At 34.7% G+C, this 20,202-nt stretch overlaps 2 protein-coding genes and 1 long non-coding RNA gene across 3 annotated transcripts in view; all 3 read right to left on the bottom strand.

The window, feature by feature from the left end:
- Positions 1 to 20,202, bottom strand: part of LOC133522882 (uncharacterized) — a 212,076-nt gene that overhangs the window by 90,567 nt on the left and 101,307 nt on the right. The window lies entirely within an intron of this gene.
- Positions 598 to 6,641, bottom strand: LOC133522872 (circadian clock-controlled protein daywake-like). The gene is made up of 5 exons (XM_061858335.1): positions 6,166 to 6,641; positions 4,907 to 5,126; positions 2,084 to 2,214; positions 1,271 to 1,426; positions 598 to 834 (listed from the first exon to the last, which is right to left on the bottom strand). Exons 1-5 carry the CDS (start codon positions 6,233 to 6,235, stop codon positions 665 to 667), a joined length of 747 nt encoding a protein of 248 aa, XP_061714319.1. The 5' UTR covers positions 6,236 to 6,641; the 3' UTR covers positions 598 to 664.
- On the bottom strand, positions 9,805 to 19,375 carry LOC133522871 (circadian clock-controlled protein daywake-like). Its single transcript, XM_061858334.1, has 5 exons — positions 19,202 to 19,375; positions 18,014 to 18,233; positions 14,360 to 14,490; positions 10,391 to 10,546; positions 9,805 to 10,049 (listed from the first exon to the last, which is right to left on the bottom strand). Exons 1-5 carry the CDS (start codon positions 19,269 to 19,271, stop codon positions 9,880 to 9,882), a joined length of 747 nt encoding a protein of 248 aa, XP_061714318.1. The 5' UTR covers positions 19,272 to 19,375; the 3' UTR covers positions 9,805 to 9,879.

Below are 20,202 nucleotides of genomic sequence, written 5' to 3'. Positions count from 1 at the left end.
CATAATGAAAATCTACCTATATTTATTATAATGAGGTGTACTAAATTTTTATAATTCACTACACTTAAATCGACCGGGTTATAAACCGTGATTACCTTTTAAGTATATTGTTTTATTGAGCTCCCGATATTTCGACGCAATTACATGCATCTTGTTCACGGGTAACAGGAGATAGCGGGTGGTAAAAGGTAATCACGGTTTATATCCCGGTCGATTTAAGTATAGTAAATTAGATGATTCGTAGAAATGTAGAAAACTGCGCTTGATCTAGCTCGGTCCTTTTTGAAGAAACGTTTGTTGCAGGAACTGATACGCAGATATATATCAAATAAAATAATAATTATATAGTTCATCATCATAAACAGTTCGCTTAAAAATACGTTTCAAAATATAAACTTTATTTTACTAAAGACAAGATCACTATGCCAAAGTAGTTTCTTAAATTCCGGCTAATTGATACAGAAGCGAACAGAATAAACGACTCGGTTATCAAAACAAAAGTTAATTGACTAAATGGCTTTAACGTAGTATGCGCATGGATACACGTGATCTGATAAAATTTATTACCATTCGGTCCGCAAGTTTAAAAAAAGTATGTAAATACTTAAATTTCATATATATTATATTTTGATAATATTTTTTCAAGCTATCATTGGTTATGCATTTATTTAAAAGAGGGTATAGGTCCTTCAATCAACTCTTCATAAGGCACAGCGAGGAAGAACTTTTCGATGGTCCTCACAGCTAGTTCTGTGGCGTAATCCACTATTGGTTTCCCGAACTCTTCAGCCACGAGTTTCCAATGTTCGTTCAGTAACTGGTGCAGAGTTCGGCCTGGAAATAATAATAACTTTTATCTTTACTGCTATCGCGGAATGCTTTAGGTAAAGCTACACTAATCATGTCATAGCTACTGATAATGTCGATGACCGGTCTGACCTAGTGAGTAGTGACCCTGCCTATGAAGCCGATGGTCCCGGGTTCGAATCCATTTGTAAGATGAACACAGATATTTCTTCCTGAGTCGTGGGTGATTTTTTATGTATATAAGTATGTATTTATCTATTATATACGTATGTATATCGTCGCCTAGTACCCATAGTACAAGCTTTGCTTAGTTTGGGACTAGGTCGATCTGTGTCTTGTAGTTGCGTAGTCCAGTGTTAGAGTCTCATTCGTTCATTTTGGATATATGTTTTAAATAATTTAGAACAAAATCGGCAAATTAATCTATTCTTAGATATTAGTTGATTCATCATTGTTTACTTACTCAACTCTGGGTGGCTTTTAAAGAGATTAGTGAAGTTGTAATGCACTTTATCGCCATAGCCGACGTTATATTTGTAATTCTTGATAAATAAATGATTAACACCCTTGTCATCTGTCATAATATCCAAATTCATCATGACTATCATTTTGAAGTTAGCTGTGAAAATAAAATTATTAAGTATATTTATTTTGATAATGTTCAAAACTCTCTAAAGCTGAAAAAAATGCTGATAAGTTAATGCATTCAACAATTATGCACTTAAGTGGATGTCCCGATCTTTTTTTTGGAAGAACGCTTGCTTAGGAGCATGCTTTGACCTAATATAATTTTTCTTAATTGTTTTGTCATCGGTGCAAGCTGCTGAAAGTTAAATAAATCATACGTTAATGACCGAAGCGTTAGCTAAGGTCTCCATGTCAGCTTGGGCAAAAATGCTTTCATATGTCCGGATGTTCGCCTCTACGCGTCGCAACTCTCAATCGATTCTAGTTCGATTATTAAATAGATTTTTTCGTTGATTCAGTTTTTGGTAACGTTTCAAAATGACGGAGCCATATATTTATTCACTTATGCTTGCGAGGCCTACAGTGCACAGAACCACTAGTAGATAATTAATGAAATAAAATAACATAATATTTGTACTTAACAAAAAAGTATGCTAAAATAGAATATAATATATATATTTTGAACCTTTTAAAATTCTGAGGGCATGTTACATAATCTTGATAAGATTTCTAGGTCTAATTAATTATATGCCATGAATATTCTTAGAAACCTGCTTAGTATTTATGTCGAATAAACTGAATTTCTAACTTATTTTTATTTTGGCTTCTCCTTCTTGATTTATGGGGAAGTTGAGTATTTTCCCCGTGGCCTCGTAACCCCCATTGAGAGTAACATTGCTGTGGAGCTCTATGGCAAATTTGCGTCTAGCAAAATTAGACCTGCAATAAAGACATACAATATAGTGAGTGATTAATTAATTAATTGCTATATTTTGGACAACATCAACCAAATTTCATCAACAAAATCTTTTGAAAAACGTGTAAGATAGATTAATTAAAGCTGCAAAGAAAAATGTCTAGTTGTTTTTATACCATCCAAACTAGTTAACCCTTAACCGGGTGGTGATCTCATAACGAAATTATATATATAGCACATGATTTTATTTTAATGAGCAGAGTTTCTACAAGGATCACTAAATGTCATTTACGTATAGTCTATAAAGTGACCGATTTCCGAATGCAAAAAAAATGGATGTGTGTCAAACCCAAAGAGTAAAGTAAGTATATAGGAAAAGAGAGCCCTCTTGAAGCATTTTAAGGAAACTAATTTCGAAGCGCTATCTCTAATTTGTGTCCGAAACTGGCTATGTATGTGTGCTGCACATCTACATATGCATCCGTATGTGTAGATACTTTCATACTACATACTACATATTAGGTCTACTTGGGGGTTAACAAGTGAATTTTTGTTTGATTTCTTGTAACTTTGATAGTTTTATTGTTTACAAGATATCAAACAAAATATTAACTTGTAAGCCACCCAAGTAGACCTAACATTATGTTGAAAAGTTTTAAAAGAATTGATCCAAAAAAAGACATACTTTATAGTAAAGCAAGTATATGTGTATTGCATTCGATTTGATATACAAGATAGTAATAGACTAGGTGTTGTAAGTACTTGAAACTTCTGATTCTGAATAAACATATTTAATTCCTCTGTTTGCTAATTACACTGGCAAGTTGGCTCAAACGTAGTTCATTTTAAAGATAACACGTTCAAATTCAATTTGTTTTTAGAGGAAAATATTCGCAATTTCTGCGAATGATCTAAACGATTTAACCTTGAACTTGATCGGAATAATTTTATCAAATAATCAATATTATTGGTTGACGTCAAGGAAGGTCGAAGGAAAAACATAATATCTTGTTCTGAGCGACGATTGGTTCGATGACTAATTATGTGTTCAAGTTATAAATATACATGTAAAGATGAATGTGTTTATTATGATTTCTTATCAAATGTTATGAAGCTTAACGATGTAGATGATTATGATGATGGTGGATGACTTATATTTATTTGTTATTTAGGATTTTTTTTATTTGATACACTAGCAGCTCTTGGAGCTGATGCGTGTATAGCACAGCACTTGTGTTTATTGAGCAGTTTTTTGTGTTCTAAAATGTGTATCTATTTTTGAGAGAGTTCACTGACGGTGCACTAACAACAGTTTCTTGTAGAGAGTTCCACACATTTACTACACGATTTGGCAAAAAGTGTTTCCTAGGGTTGCTAGCACATGGAGGTTTGATTAGTTTTTTAGAGTGTCCTCTCAACCTTACATTCTGGCTTGATATGAATAGGTCTTTAATATTTGTAACATTTTAGTGTCCAGACAAGATTTTTTATGTCTCAATAAGATCGCCTCGCTTCCTTCTGTCCTCCAATGTTGTAAGACCTAATTCCTGAAGCCGTTCTTCATATGGCTCGTCTTTAAATGAAGCAGCCATTTTAGTTGTTCTTCGCCGTACTTTTTCCAGCAAAGTGATGTCCTTTTTAAGGTAGAGGGACCATATCTGAAAAGCATACTTAAGTAAAGGACGGAGGCTTGACATGGAATGCTTTTCGGATCATATACAGCATAGAATTTACTCTTGGTAATTTTGGTGATATGCATGTCCCATTTTAAGTTGTGTGAAATAATGATGCCCAGATCTCTTTGACTAGCTACTGCTTATAGGGGAACAAAGACAATGTGGTAATTAAGTTTTGGGTTTGTTTTTCGTATATGTAGAACTGTGCGCTTGTCAGCATTTAGTGATATGAACCAGTCTTTAGTCCACTGAACTATGCGATCTAAATCACTTTGGATAATATTATGAGCTACCAATGGATTCTCTATAACTTTGGTATCGTCAGCAAATATTGACAGTTCCGACTGTACTACACTCTTCAAATCCGTTATAAATATGCTTAACAGGATTGGTCCCAGCACTGAACCCTGAGGAACACTACTATAAACGTTGTGTTCATTCGATAGAGTGTTCCCTACTTTTACTTTGAATATCCTGTGGGTTAGAAAGTCCAATATCCATTTAAGGAGCTGACCACGAATCTAGCTCCAATTTAGCAATAAGCCATCGAATAGGCACGCGATCAAATGCCTTTTCGTAGTCTAAGTATATGACATCTGTAGGTTATATGGTTTGTGATATGCAGAAAAATATGTTAGTAATATAAAAAGGACATTTTAACTTGCTCGTAACGTAAAACCTATTGAACCGCTTTTAGGATCATAATCCTAGATACGAGTATTAAACTCGCGTGCTAACAGTTTCAACAATTAATATATAAAATTTGTTCCTTCCTTGCAAGTGTGTTGAAAAATGTCTTATAAAACACGTGTGCATCGGTCATTACACGCATTAAATATCTTATTGCGCGGTTGCTTTCATTTCAGCTCGAGTGAAATATCGCTTCGAGTGTAATGTCCAACGTAGCACACTTGTATTTATAATGCACTATTATACATTCGTGATATATATATATATACGACGAAGTCTTAATTTAACCGTCAAAGTTAACGAGAGAAAAAGTGTTTATATATAATGTAGATATTATGCATTTACTTACTCGACATTGTCTATGACGGACTTTCTGAATCCAAAAACGTTGCCCTTTAAGAAGGAAATCTTCATGCCTGCAAGCGGAATCGTCAGTCTCTCGATGTAGAAAGGATCTAAAGGCGGTACTCCCAACTCAGGCATTCCCTTCGTGAAGTATGGGATTGCATATATTGTTGATTGTATTAAGCACGTCCTGTTATCCACGGTACACGGGTGGATGAATTCCGCTGAAAATATAAAGATTTATTTAACACGCTATAAAAATTGTATATGAAACAAATCTACTGAATAGTGTTTTTTGATACAGAGACTGATAGTAGTCTTAGAGGGCGCTGGTGGCCTTGCGGTAAGAACGTGCGTTTTTCAATGCGGAGGTCGCGGGTTCGGCCCGGCTCGTACCAATGGCCAGATGCTTTCGGAAAATCAAAATCATGGATTTATATTACCATGTGGCGTCAGGCTTCTTTAGCAACCGGAAAAATAAATAGGTTTATGACAAGTATGAAAAATCGATAACGCCTATTTCTGTGATAGCTATAAAACAGAAACCACTGATTAAAATTAGAACTCTTTTTACAAGTTTTTTTATAATTTGCTCTGTCAGTATGTAGGTATATATGTTAGTTAGTGTGGGTCAAATCTTGATTTCTGATTGACTGAAATTTTGATGAGAATGCAATATTATGATGACAAGGAGCTGATTTGATGATGGACACAGGAGGTGGCCTGGAACTGTGTGATAAACAGACATAGAAGTGTTTGTGGCAAAATAAAGTGATTGACAAAAATGAAATATCGACATGTCTGTGTTATCGATGTTATCTTGACGTTATAGATATTTTTTTAACATTGTATAAAAATATAGCTACCGAGGAATACAAAAGACGTTCGATATCTTCTGTGATATATTGTTAGTTTTCTATTATTTTTGACACTGTATACAATAGTTTAAGTTAATTATTAAGTAGTAACTGTATGTCATAGAAAAAGTATGTACCTACTGATTTGTAATTGATTTGCAGTCTTGAAATTTCTAGATAATTTACAGCAAGTAGAAGTTAGATCTTTTAATTATTAATCTATGACTGACTTATCGATAACAGATTTATCGATGTTTAATTTTCTCAAACACTCGTTTGTGCCACAAAACTTTTATGTCTGCTAATTTTGTTAGGGTATTAGTTGCATGTGGAAAGAAAAGTACATTCAGCGATAAAAGCTTGTACCAAAAATTAAATGTTTTTTTCAAAAACTTTTAATGCTTACGTGTCAATCTGGTAAATCCATATTCAACGAAAAATCCAGCTAAAGAAAAAAATGTCAAGTACCAATGCATTGCGGCTTCAATATTATTTACAATCTTAAAAAAACTAAATAATTATAGTACATAGGTACCATAAACTGTTAAACACAACAAGGAACTAACAAACTTTATATCCCGCGGCCTATTTTATAGAAAATGGCTTGTTGACGACTTTGTTGCCTCCGTATAAACTGTATAAAGGACATAATATAAATATCGACCCAAAACATAAAGGTATACAAGCTACAGGTACAAGTGGTATAACTACTTCGCTAAAAAAACTGGCAACATCGGTCGATAACAAAAATAAAGTCGTTTTTGGGTCCTTTATTCAACAACAACAGGAACGAGGTATAGTTTCCTCATGTCTGTCTGTCTGTCTGCCCGGCCGCGGCTTAGCTCCGTCCTCGTTGGCGTAGAAAGCTGGTTAGTAAAAACAAAAAAAAATGGTATAGTCAACATCAAAAATAACATTCTCTTGTTGCTTGACAAAACGTGCATTTTAGAGATTTATCTATATTTGTAAAAGTTATCCGGAATATCAGATACTTTTGACGCATTGTTTCATCCACTACTATTCATGCTGACCCACCCCTGTGGTGTGAAGTGTCGTTGGAAAAGTCTGTCAAAACTAATAAATAGGTGTTATCTATTTTTTAAGTGAATTATATCAGAAATAGTCGTTCCGAAAGAAAAAAAAAGTATCCCCCATTCTCTAACATTTCCTAACCATGGGTCCAAAAAACCGTGAGTGTAAAACTTAATAAAGACTTTCAATGAAAACTATAGCGAACACGATCGGTTAAGCCGTTTTTGAGATATCGCAAAAAGTCGTTCCTTCTTAGTTACAAGTACCATGTGAAGTTACTTCTTCTTGTAATGTACATTATACTTACTAATTAGCCCCTATTCAAGACAACCTATTATGACAGCTTCTAACCGTAATGTCATTAAAGAGGTCCACTGATTACCAGGTCGCCGGACAATATCGGCCTGACAGTTATTCTCGATTGTCAGCTTTTGCGAATAACTGACAGGCCGATATCGTCCAGCGAACTGGTAATCAGTGGCCCCCTAAAAATTGAGACCGAGACGGAAGTTACCTAAGATACCAAAAAAATGTTCGAGTTATTTTAAAGCGGAATACTAAAAAACATGACATTGATCTTCTTCTTTTCGTGTCGAGGTTCCTTTTTTATACGATGGATGCCCATTAGGCAGCGGTGTTGACAGCCCTGGCTGTCGCGTCCCTCAGATCCAGCTTCGAGCAGTGATGCGGGCATGCAGGGTACGGCAGTAGATGTGCCATGGTTTGCGTTGCTGTGTCTCAGGTACATTGAGCCGAGGGGCTACGGAGCAGTCCCCATCTGGCCATGTTTTGCTTACAACGACCAACTTGGGACCTGTGCCTGTTTAAGGACTTCCAAATTGGCCAAGGTTCTTTATGTCCAGGCGGTAATTGCTCCAAAGCCTGTACGTACTCTTCCGGTGGAGGGCACCGGGTCTGCCACAGCAAGCGGCGCACATCGGGCGGCTCACCCTGCAGGTGGCGGGATATGTCCATATAAGGGGCACATAGATCAAAGCACATTTGTCATAAGGATATTGATTTAAAAAGAAGATGAGTTAAATGAATGCGTCAAGTTTGACCTAATTGATGATCTGTGGACTATATTATTTCGAATTAATTAACCGTTAAGATATTGATGGTTGCTAGAAAATTTAGAAAAATAAAATTAAAAGAAGAAACGAATAACCGATTGATTTATCGAGTGAGGCTTTCAGGCCTATTCGAACATAATCTAAATGATGTCAATTAGTTATCATGCATCTCGTTATTGCTAATAAATGTACGGGCAACTACGATAGAAATAAACGACGACATCATTTCAATATTCACGGCAAACGAGCACTGGTTTTAAGCTCATTTTAACGTGAAACTTGGCGAATCACTTTTTTTATATTTTGATGAATAATTAAACTAATATGGCACAATCTTACACACAAATTTTATATTCCTTCAGTAACCTCAATCAAGTCTTGTAGGCCCTAAATAGACGAACAATTTAACAAGGTAATATATTTGTACATAACTAGTTAACGAAAATTATCTAACCGAAGAAAGGAGGGTGGACAAATTGGCCTATTTGACCAATAAGGGCAAACGGTATGTCACCAAATAGGTTGTTCTAAGTTGTAAAACTTTTACTGTGGCAGGTAATCCCAAATCTTTGCCTGAAAAAGTTATCGCCGCAAAAGTAGTGCGAGTTGAAACGTGACTATATAGTTGTTTTCGATACTAAGTTCCTGTGTTGCAGATCATGAAAGTTCTGTTGTTGTCGATGATTTTGCGTCACAATATTATACTTTTTTATTAAATAAAAAAAAAAAAAAAAAAAAAATAAACGTTTATTCACGTTTCATGCCTAATAAATATTTACAATATACTTTTGCCAAACCACAGAGTGGTTTGTTGGCAGACGAAGCTCCTATAATATGCAAGCTAGGTAGTCTATATGTTACTTATATTTTTATCTATTTAACCCCTTACCGCATGCGCAGCCCTATATGGCAGTTATAATATTCAATTCTATTGATAGCTATTAAAGTTTATTTTTAAACAGATATAATACTTTTGTTTACGACATGATGTAAGGGGTTAACGCTACAATCTGATAATACAGTATAAAAATGCAGTGCATGTATACAATTTATAGCGGTTGTATTTTACCTTTTATTTTATTTAATAGATTATTGCTAAGTTTATTTTTAAACGTTCGTTTTGTTATGCTTTTGGTCTTCAAATCCGATGGTAACTCGTTATAGATCATAGGGACTAAATATTTTCTACATCTCTGGTCAAAATAATTAGTAAAACTAGGTACTAGCAATTTATTATTATCTCTGTTTCTTATTAATCTTTGATTGACAATAGGTATTTTAAACTCATCATTATACATTTGTTCCATAGCTAAGAATAACGTGACTTTTTCATGAACTGTTAAAATTTTACATTCTAAGAAGAGTTGTTCATAGGTAGTACTTTTACATTTAAATTTAGTTTTTTTGTCAACCATTAATTTCATGAATCTAATCTGCAATGCCTTTATCTTGTCTAGATACGTTTTAAATGTACGACCGTAGCTTGACAGCCCATACGACAATAGTGAATCTACTAGAGCATAGTACACTGCATACATAGTGGCCCTATTTAAAACGAACTTCAGATGGTGGAACTTTACAAGTACTGCTCTTAATCTTAATTAGTTTTCTTACATTTCTTTTAGAGATAATTTTTTTTTTTACATATAAAAATGTAGTATATAAAAAAGCCTTTCCGACGGTATATCGCTTATTCTTATTGGTTCAATGTCACGCCGCATTACTGCAGTGTAGACTGAATCTGAACGGTAAACATTAACCCATTCAGCGCTAATCACGAATTCACAACACGTTGTCGTTTTGCCTCTATGAAGCATTTCCGCTACATACCGGAAAATACATGGTATCGTCTACGACCGTAGCTTAGCGGTGAATGTGTTAAGAATTTAAAAAAATACCGTTAACATTATGATGGGAATAACGGAAAGGAAAAACGGACATTAACACTTAGGTATACATCTATATTCGTACCATAAATTCATAACATTTATTTCAGGTCATCATTGATTAAGCATTTATTTAAAAGAGGGTACAGGTCCTTCAATCAACTCTTCATAAGGCACAGCGAGGAAAAACTTCTCGATGGTCCTCAGAGCCAGTTCTGTGGCGTAATCCACTACTGGTTTCCCGAACTCCTCAGACACGAGTTTCCAATTTTCGTTCAGGAACTGCAGCAGAGTTCGGCCTGGAAATAAAAACATATTTTATATTTACTGCTCTCGCCAACTGCCTTTTTCCTTGGAAAGGGACTACTAGGAAAATAGGTGTAAAAAAAAGGAATAAGAAAGTCGAGTGGCGTCGCCTTTGGTGTTCACACTTTTTTAAAGTTCCTAACCAAAGTGATAATTTTAATAACGCGGCACGACTCTCGGCTTTTGAGTTATCCTGGATTCAGCTTAGGTTAGCGCAGGTGTCGTTCTCAGAGCTCATTTATACATGTTGACATAGTATAATATAATAAATAGAATAAAATCAATATTTTTTCTATTAATTATCATTAAATAGTATTGATCATTGTTTACTTACTCAATTCAGGGCTGCCTTTAACGAGATTAGTCAAGTTGTACTGCACTTTATCGCCATAGCCGAAGTTATATTTGTAATTCTTGACAAACAAATGCTTGACACCCTTGTCATCTGACATCATATCCAAATTCATCATGACCTTCATTTTGAGGTTAGCTGTGAAAATAAAATCATTAAATATGAGATAACTTGATATCGTTTAGACCTCCTTTAAGGGACCTACTGCTTACCAATTCTCCGGACGATATCGGCCTGTCAGTTATTCGCAAAAGCTGACAATCGCGAATAACTGACAGGCCGATATCGTCCGGCGAACTAGTTATCACTGGGTCCCTTAAGAAAAAAGGGGACGACCCAGTCGCCCACTATCGTCAATTGCTGAAAAAAAAGCGGCCAAGTGCGAGTCGGACTCGCCCATGAAGGGTTCCGTACCATTTATGACGTATTAAAAAAAACTACTTACTAGATCTCGTTCAAACCAATTTTCCTTGGAAGTTTGCATGGTAATGTATATCATATATTTTTTTTAGATTTTTCATTCTGTTATTTTAGAAGTTACAGGGGGGGGGGGGACACATTTTTTCACTTAGGAAGTGTCTCTCGCGCAAACTATTCAGTTTAGAAAAAAATGATATTAGAATAGAATAGAATAGAATATTTTTTATTCGTAGACACAAACAAGACACATTAAATTACATGATATAACAAAAACAAAGGAAGTATAAAGTGCCACGAAATGGCCTCATCTCAGCATGTTGCTGGTGGCTTCCAGCGCTGATCTTCCGATGAGACCATCAAGTGAGAAAAATCACGAAAGGTAACAGACAAGAAGGAAAAAGACAAAATAATATAGAGTGAACAAATTGAAAAATAGATAAAAGATAACGACTAAATTAAGTAAAGATTATTTTTATATCAAGCATCGTAAACATAACACTGTATCGGTCCGGTCCAACCATACCTTGGCTGAACATTACAGCTGCATACGCAACAAGCGCCAACGGTAGCTACACGAACTAAAAGGCAATGACAGACCAGACCAACATCGAGCGTCCATTTTATCAATTTACAAGATTTTTATATTATGAAAACAGCATCAGAGGAAGACGAATACTAACATAATAATACTCAAACATGTATGGCATAACAGGAGTGGTGAACTATTGCTCTGCAGAAGGAACAAAAAACTTGTGGTAAGCGTAAGTAAAAGCGTACAAACTACAGGCAGCTAGTATCAAGTCTGTAGGCTTCCTGGTTAAGTTGGTGATTAAGTAAATACTGTTTCAACTTTGACTTAAAACTATGAATACTTTGCAGGTTTCTCAAGGGGGGAGGGATGTTATTCCAGACCTTCGACGCGGCGTAGCGAAAACTTCCCCGAAAAGCAGCTGAGGCATGGCGCGGCGTTAACAGTTGAATCCCACAGTTACGGCGTTCGCGAAGCTTAATACAACATAGCTTATTGAAGAGATATGGGGGGGTTTTATACTTCATTACACCAAAGAGCAGACAAGCCAAGTGAAGTTTACGACGGTGTTGCATTTTAAGGATATTATGGCTATTCAGAAATGGAGTCACATGAGCTCTCAACGGAATATTAAAACAAAAACGAGCACAGGCATTTTGAACACGTTGAATGAGCCTTTTTGTTTTTGCAAGAAGCCGAGGCCCAAACACTACATCCACATAATTCAGCTTTGATAGGACAAGTGACTCAACTAGTTGACATCGCAGGTTTTCGCTTAAATATGGCCGAATTGTATATAAAACCTTAAGCTTATAAAAACAACTTCTAATAGCCGCAGCAATATGCTTCTCATAACGTAGTCCGCAATCCATTATGAGACCCAAATTACGCGCTTCATACACCCTCTCGACCGGTGTGTTCATCAACTCAACATCCGCTGTAATACTGACACCAGACAGTTGTTGCCTGCTGCCAAACACAAGGTATTTAGTTTTGTTTGGATTAAGCAGCAGGCAGTTTTCTGTGGCCCATGATGCTATTGTGGTGAGATCTTGATTTAATTTATCTATTGCACTGTCAATATCGGCTGGCTTACATGATATATATACTTGTATGTCGTCTGCATATATGTGGTATTTGCAATGCGTGATGTTAGGAACCTATATATCATTTTTGAAGACCTATCCATACATAACCCACACGTATGAGATGGATGAACATTTTTTTTTTTTAATTTTATGACGTATTAAAAAAAAACTACTTACTAGATCTCGTTCAAACCAATTTTCGGTGGAAGTTTGCATGGTAATGTATATCATATATTTTTTTTAGATTTTTCATTCTGTTATTTTAGAAGTTACAGGGGGGGGGGCACAATTTATTTTCACTTTGGAAGTGTCTCTCACGCAAACTATTCAGTTTAGAAAAAAATGGTATTAGAAACCTAAATATCATTTTTGAAGACCTATCCATAGATACCCCACACGTATGGGTTGGATGAAATTTTTTTTTTAATTTTATGACGTATTAAAAAAAACTACTTATTAGATCTCGTTCAAACCAATTTTCGGTGGAAGTTTGCATGGCAATGTATATCATGTATTTCTTTTTGATTTTTCATTCTGTTATTTTAGAAGTTACGGGGACACACACACACACACACACACACACATTTTACCACTTTGGAAGTGTCTCTCGCGCATACTATTCACTTTAGAAAAAAATGATATTAGAAACCTCAATATCATTTTTAAAGACCTATCCATAGATACCCCACACGTATGGGTTTGATGAAAAAAGATTTTTTTGAGTTTCAGTTCTAAGTATGGGGAACCCCCAAAATTTATTGTTTTTTTTTTCTATTTTTGTGTAAAAATCTTAATGCGGTTCATAGATTACATCTACTTACCAAGTTTGAACAGTATAGCTCTTATAGTTTCGGAAAAAAGTGGCTGTTACATAATCGGACAGACAGACGGACATGACGAATCTATAAGGGTTCCGTTTTTTGCCATTTGGCTACGGAACCCTAAAAATTATTAGTAAACTGTGTTCACCAATTCTCAGACTAAACTTGATGACCCGATCTCTTTTTCAAGAACATCTAATACTTTGAGCTCACCTAAAATTTTATTTTTACAGTAGCAAGCTAAAAAAGTTAAAACTGGTACATTACAGGACGTAATATTATTCCGACTGATAAAAACAAGCTTTAAAATAACATAAACCTACTTAACAAAAATAATAAAAATAATCACAAAATATAAACTAGTCAGTTACTGCAGACCTACAACATAAAACAAATAAAAGTGGCCAAGTGCGAGTCGGACTCGCCCATGAAGGGTTCCGTACCATTTATGACGTATTAAAAAACTACTTAATAGATCTCGTTCAAACCTATTTTCGGTGGGTATGGTAATGTAGATCATAATTATATTTTTTTTAGTTTTATCATTCTCTTATTTTAGAAGTTACAGGGGGGGGGGACACATTTTACCACTTTGGAAGTGTTTCTCGCGCAAACTATTCAGTTTAGAAAAAATTATATTAGAAATCTCAATATCATTTTTGAAGACCTATCCATAAATACCCCACACGTATGGGTTTGATGAAAAAAGATTTCTTGAGTTTCAGTTCTAAGTATGGAGAACCCCCAAAATGTATTGTTTTTTTTTCTATTTTTGTGTGATAATCTTAATGCGGTTCATAGAATACTCTACTTACCAAGTTTGAACAGTATAGCTTTTATAGTTTCGGAAAAAAGTGGCTGTGACATAAACGGACAAACAGACGGACATGACGAATCTATAAGGGTTCCATTTTTGCCATTTGGCTACGAAACCCTAAAAAGAAAGTGTAAAATGTGTTGTTATTGGAGCAATAAAGAATATTTACTTACATACTCATGCTCTTGATTAGATGTTAATTTATAATGCCACACTAAGAATATACAGAGACATCTTATGCTATTTTCCAAATAAACTATCTAACTAATGACTTACTAATTTTTATTTTGGCGTCTCCTTCTCCATTGATGGGGAAGGTGAGTATTCTCCCCGTGGCGTCGTAACCTCCCTTGAGGGTAACATTGCTGTGGAACTCTAGGACGAATTTGCGTTTTGCAAAATTAGATCTGCAATATAAGACATACATTATTGTGATTTACTTAATTACTATGTTTTAATATATAATAGTTCATGAAAATGTAGAAATTAAATATGTAAAATGGAACTAAGGGCGATACATAGTGGCAACAATAGTTGACTTGTCACAACCTTGTCACAAGAATCACATTTTTGTAAAAACATTATTTTTATTTTAAATTATTTTTTACGTTTAACTTGTTATTTTTGGAAGAAAGGAAATAGTTAGCACCAAATTGAATGAAACCCAACGTTAGTTGGCGGATTGTTAGCTGATTTAATCAAAGATGTTCATGAATGATTTGCTGATACAACGGATAAGTATTTCTTAATACATAATTTTATTTTGATAACTCAAGGTGGCGATGTACAATTATTCATGAAATGCTACTATTATTTTGGTCTAATTTATCTGTTGTAAAGTTTTGCCGTTAGATGAAAATATCCGTTACATGTATATGCCAACGCCAAACGTCGAATGTCAAATAACAAATATAAAGGGTGCAATTATACACCACAAGGAGATGTTTGCATCATGTGTTGCCTGTTGTAGGTCAGTGGCGCTGGCGCCACAAATAAATTTATACAATAAATAAATAAATATTATAGAACATTATTACACAAATTGACTAAGTTCCACAGTAAGCTCAATAAGGCTTGAGTTGAGGGTACTTAGACAACGATATATATAATATATAAATATTTATAAATACTTAAATACATAGAAAACACCCATGACTCAGGAACAAATATCCATGCTCATCACACGAATAAATGCCCTTACCAGGATTTGAACCCGGGACCTTCAGCTTCGTAGGCAGGGTCACTAGGCCAAACCGGTCGTCAAACAATAATTTTAAGTATAAGTTTGTAGACATTCCGCCCAACAAACTTCACCATTAAGATCATTAAAAAAATTCCGAATGATATGTGTTACGGAAAATGTCAAAATGATTTTAATAGCATCTAAACTAGCTAGCCAGCTAGATACAGAGCACCTTGCTCTTGCGCAAAATTAAGATGTTCAACTTTTACTATTTATAAATAATATATAATTAGAAATATAAACGCATAACACAATGCCAATTGACGTCAAAAGGGATCGATATTTCAACCAACGTTTATTATTAACATAAATAAACATTTTTAACAACTCAGCTATGCTAATTACACTGACACATTCCTTAAATTTGAAATGAAACGAAGTTACTTTTTAAAGGAAAAACATCATTATTTCTCCGATTGATCTAAACGATTTAGCCTTCAACTTGATCGAAATGATTATAACAACTAATTAATTTTATTGGTTGACGTCAATGAAGGTCTAAAAAAGATTTCATTAGGAAAAGCAAAAAACATCTTGTTCTGAACGACGACGTATTCGATGACTAATTATTTGTTGAGTAATACATAAATATGTACCTTACGAGGAAACATTAGTGGTCATGTATCCATACAAACGTTCTCGGCATTTTCCTCTCGATATTTTGGCTTTAGATGAATATTTTTATATGAGTTCAACATTTCCAATACCTGTGTCAGTACGTTTTACTTTTTTTAAATTCTTGTTTTCATAAGAACTTGGTTGCTTTTAAACGCGTTAAAACATCTAAATAAATGCGCCGTAAACAGACGCCCAGCATACAAAATCGGCAACAAAAAATGCAAAAATCAAAACAGTCAGACACATAATAATTTATTTTTCATTCCGCTCCCAAAATTTCGTCACGATTAATAAAGTTTTGGAGGAGGAAAATGTCGAGAACGAAACCTCGATATCTGAGATTATTACGCAGTATTTTTCGCCCAAGCTGCAGTTATCCTTATCGCACTAATTTTATAAGCCGCTCCCGTCAGCGCGACGGAGATATTTACCTAAAATTCTCAAATCTGAGAAGGAGCTCAGTTGCTATTTCCTCCTAAGCCGAACGTGTTTATCAGGATGTCTTATCTATTGTGAAGTAATCGGTAGCTTAACAAAATTGTGGTGGACAACTTGTATGTTTTTTGTTATGCAGAAAAGTATGTGAAACAGAAAAAAAACATATTTTATAACATGAACCGATATAAAAATGAAATAGTGTAAGTACATAAAAAATGATGGTTCCTATTTAAACAATGTAACTAAAATCACGAGCTCATTACGACTGTTTAATTTGATTTTCACTGTTTATTTTTATAATGGTTTGAAGGGCATTTAAAACTCAATATTAATTATATTAAGTAATAATAGCAGACGCTATTTACCTAGACACGCGGTAGCGTGTCTAGCCAAGTTCAGAGGAACTGGCGACGCAGCAACTTTGTGTGATATTTATTACACGAACCATTTTTCCCCTTCACAACTTGAAACCTATTTAGCCTACACACATGAAATTTGGCACATTTATTCAAACCTTAACTAACCAAGTCAAATCTTGAGCTTTAATTAAATCCTAAGTCAACTAGAACTAGGCACCCAGATAGATCTCAATTATTTTGCCCGTGAAGTCAACAACGAGACAACGACGCATATTCTTAATATTGAACTTGACTCTCATTACAAATTTATGATTTGATGGAATTATTAAGCCAAAACGTTAAGTCTGTCTATTATGAAGTGCGAATATGTTACCGTAAAAACCTGTACCCCTAGTGTAAATAAATTCGATTTTGAAACGTGACGTACGCGTTTGCGTTTAGTCTCATTTTGTATTGGATTTAGAAAGAGCGCGCCAAGCGGGACGTTTTGGAAACTCAAAATCCTATACAAAATGAGACTTAACGCAAACGCGTTCGTCACGTTATGATGTCGATAAAATTTACACTAGGGGTACAGGTTTCAATGAAAACGCGTTTTCCCTAGTTAAACTAGTTTTCCGTGTCGCCTCAGTGAAGCGAGCGTGTCGCAGTAGCGGCCGGCAAGCGCCAGAACCGACTTAAAGTATTTTATAATGTTAACTTAAATAAAAAACGTTTTTTGTGTTACCTACGGGCATCGTCTAGTAAAAACTAGTTTTCACTGAAATACATTTTTGAACAATTAGTCATTACTAGTTTCACCAAGGCCCTTTGCGAAAACTAGAAATTCAAGTAAAAACTAGTTTTCACTAGAGAAAGGGCGTTTTCACTAAAAACGCGTAATTTTACGGTACCAATACAATACAAATAACAAGGGAGCACACAAGTAGAGGTAAGAAACAGGCGGTCATATCGCTTAAAAGGGCAGGCAACGTTTATGTAGCAGGAATCGATAAATTTACACAATGTTAGTAGGTGTTGCAAATCCAATGAAAGAAATTTATCACTAAATTCACACAAAACAAACAATAATAACATAACACATAACATAACATAGATATATCGTCAGGTGACAAGCAAAACTCATTAATTATATCACCACAAGTTCATAGCCATAATGAATCATATTACTACTAGAATAAGGTTGATTTTTGTTTAATTATTTTTTTGTAATTAATAAGTTTTGCTTATCACCTGATGATATATTAACATGTATATTTTGAAAATACTTACTCAACATTATCTATGACGGCCTTCCTGAATCCAGTAACTTTTCCATTAAAGAAAGAAATTTTAAGTCCCGAAAGCGGAATCGACAGTCTCTCGATGTAGAAAGGATCCATAGATGGTACTCCCAACTCAGGTATTCCCTTCGTGAAGTAAGGAATTGCATCTTTTGTCGATTGTATTAAGCATGCCCTATCGTCTACAGGACATGGGTGGATGAAGTCCGCTGTAAATAGAAATAATTACTTGCTTATTAACGCGCTATTTTATAGAATTCTTAATGGTCCTAGTAAGGTAGAAGTACTAGTGCTCGACGCTGCACTAGTCACCGACATGGGCACTTTATTTCATGGAAATATAGGTTAAATTTGAACAACGAAGATTTTTCTGTATTCGAACTTAATCCTTGTCACTTTGACATAAAGTGCCCATGTCGAGTACTAGTGCAGCGTCGAGCATTTGTACTTTTACCTTACGCGTTTTGCCTGAACAGTGTACACTGACAGTTTGACATCTTTTTCCTCCTTGTTGCGTCCATATAATACGTAAGTTTTTCTCTATAAGTATGGCTTATATAGCAAATAATGTAAGAAAACAGTTGTAAATGTGCAATTAATTCTTTGTCGAGTGCAAAATCGAACTAGATTTCCATTTTATTCCATTTCTCTTTTTTTTGCTAAGGGGATAGTAAAAGTATAAAAAACACCCTGACAAAATAAATTGTTTTGACACAAAAATGCAAGCACTACGTGTCAATAATTTAGCCACTAAATATAAACAAAACTTACTCGATACCTTTAGTGCATTACCTATGAACAATATTTTGTTTTGTAACTTTACACAAAACGAGAAAGTTTTCTCCCTTTTAATATTAAGTTTACCTAACTAATCAGCCACTTGATATGGGATCGTGGTTCTTATTATACGGTTCATAACGTTACATCAGCTCATGTAGTATCTGGGGCGAAATATATTGGACGCACGTAGTCACCTAAAATGATCTACCTGGAGAAATTAGGAAATCATTTTTTTACGACAACACGTAATATTTATGAGAGTATTAGTAATATTTATGAATGAATATATCATTGATACATATAAATAAGATCAATAACGTCTATTTCTATGAGAGGTATAGGAAATAAACCACTGACTAAATTTTAAACTCTTTTTATACCTATACTTTATACTTACGTGTCAATCTGGTAAATCCATATTCAATAAAAAATCCAGCTACGCATAAAAATAACAAGTACGAGTGCATTGCGGCTTAAATATAACTTAAAATCTTTGAAAAATGAATAAATAATTGTATTAGGTAGGTACCATAAACTGTGAAACACAACAAGGAACTAACGAACTTGATATCCCGCGACCTGTTTTATAGAAAATGGCTCGTTGACGAGTTTGTTCCGCCTGTATAAAGGACATCATATAAATATCGACATAATACATAATCCAGTACCTATATAGATACGAGTGGTATAACTAGTTCGTTAAAAAACTGGCAATATCTCTGGATAACAAAAATAAATATTCATAATTATTCGGTCGTGCTACGCGAAGAAGGCCTACCTATATCTAAAACCGCCCGAGAGCATGTTGAGCTATTAGTAAGAAATTTCGATATAACCTCTCAAAATAAACTTCGAAAACCCTTCCATCATACATACATACAGTTTAGGTAATGACTTTTGGTTTGCTTAATACCCGACTGCCGATCGAGAACGAACATGGGGTACTTAGGTACATTAATATTATGAAGGAAAAATTATGATTTAATTTGGCGTCAACACGAGCTCTATACTGATCTACAGCTTCAGAACCCTTCCTTATGCGTCGTCCGACACGCACGCAAGTTAACGCACTTGGCCATTTTTTTAAATGTCATAAGTTTTCAAAAGTGGGGCATCAAATACATATAATATTATGGTGGTCTATAAGATAAATTGAAAACCTGCCATTTGCATATTTAAATGTATTTTATTGCATTGTAGCACGGGCAGGTTTCCGGAATTCGACCACTGGCGCCTATTTTGCGCGTTTATTCAAATGTCTTTTATAGTCTATTGTCTATTCCGTTAGTTATTAAATAAAATGTAAACAAACCACAATATTCGTATTCACTTAATTTAACTCCATGTCTCAAAACTTACAGAAGTTTGACTATGATATATTACTTCTCAACGTAATAA

This window comes from Cydia pomonella, chromosome 11 (genome assembly GCF_033807575.1).
Source record: "Cydia pomonella isolate Wapato2018A chromosome 11, ilCydPomo1, whole genome shotgun sequence".
Lineage (NCBI taxonomy): Eukaryota > Metazoa > Arthropoda > Insecta > Lepidoptera > Tortricidae > Cydia > Cydia pomonella.
This window is presented reverse-complemented; position numbering and strand designations above follow the sequence as displayed.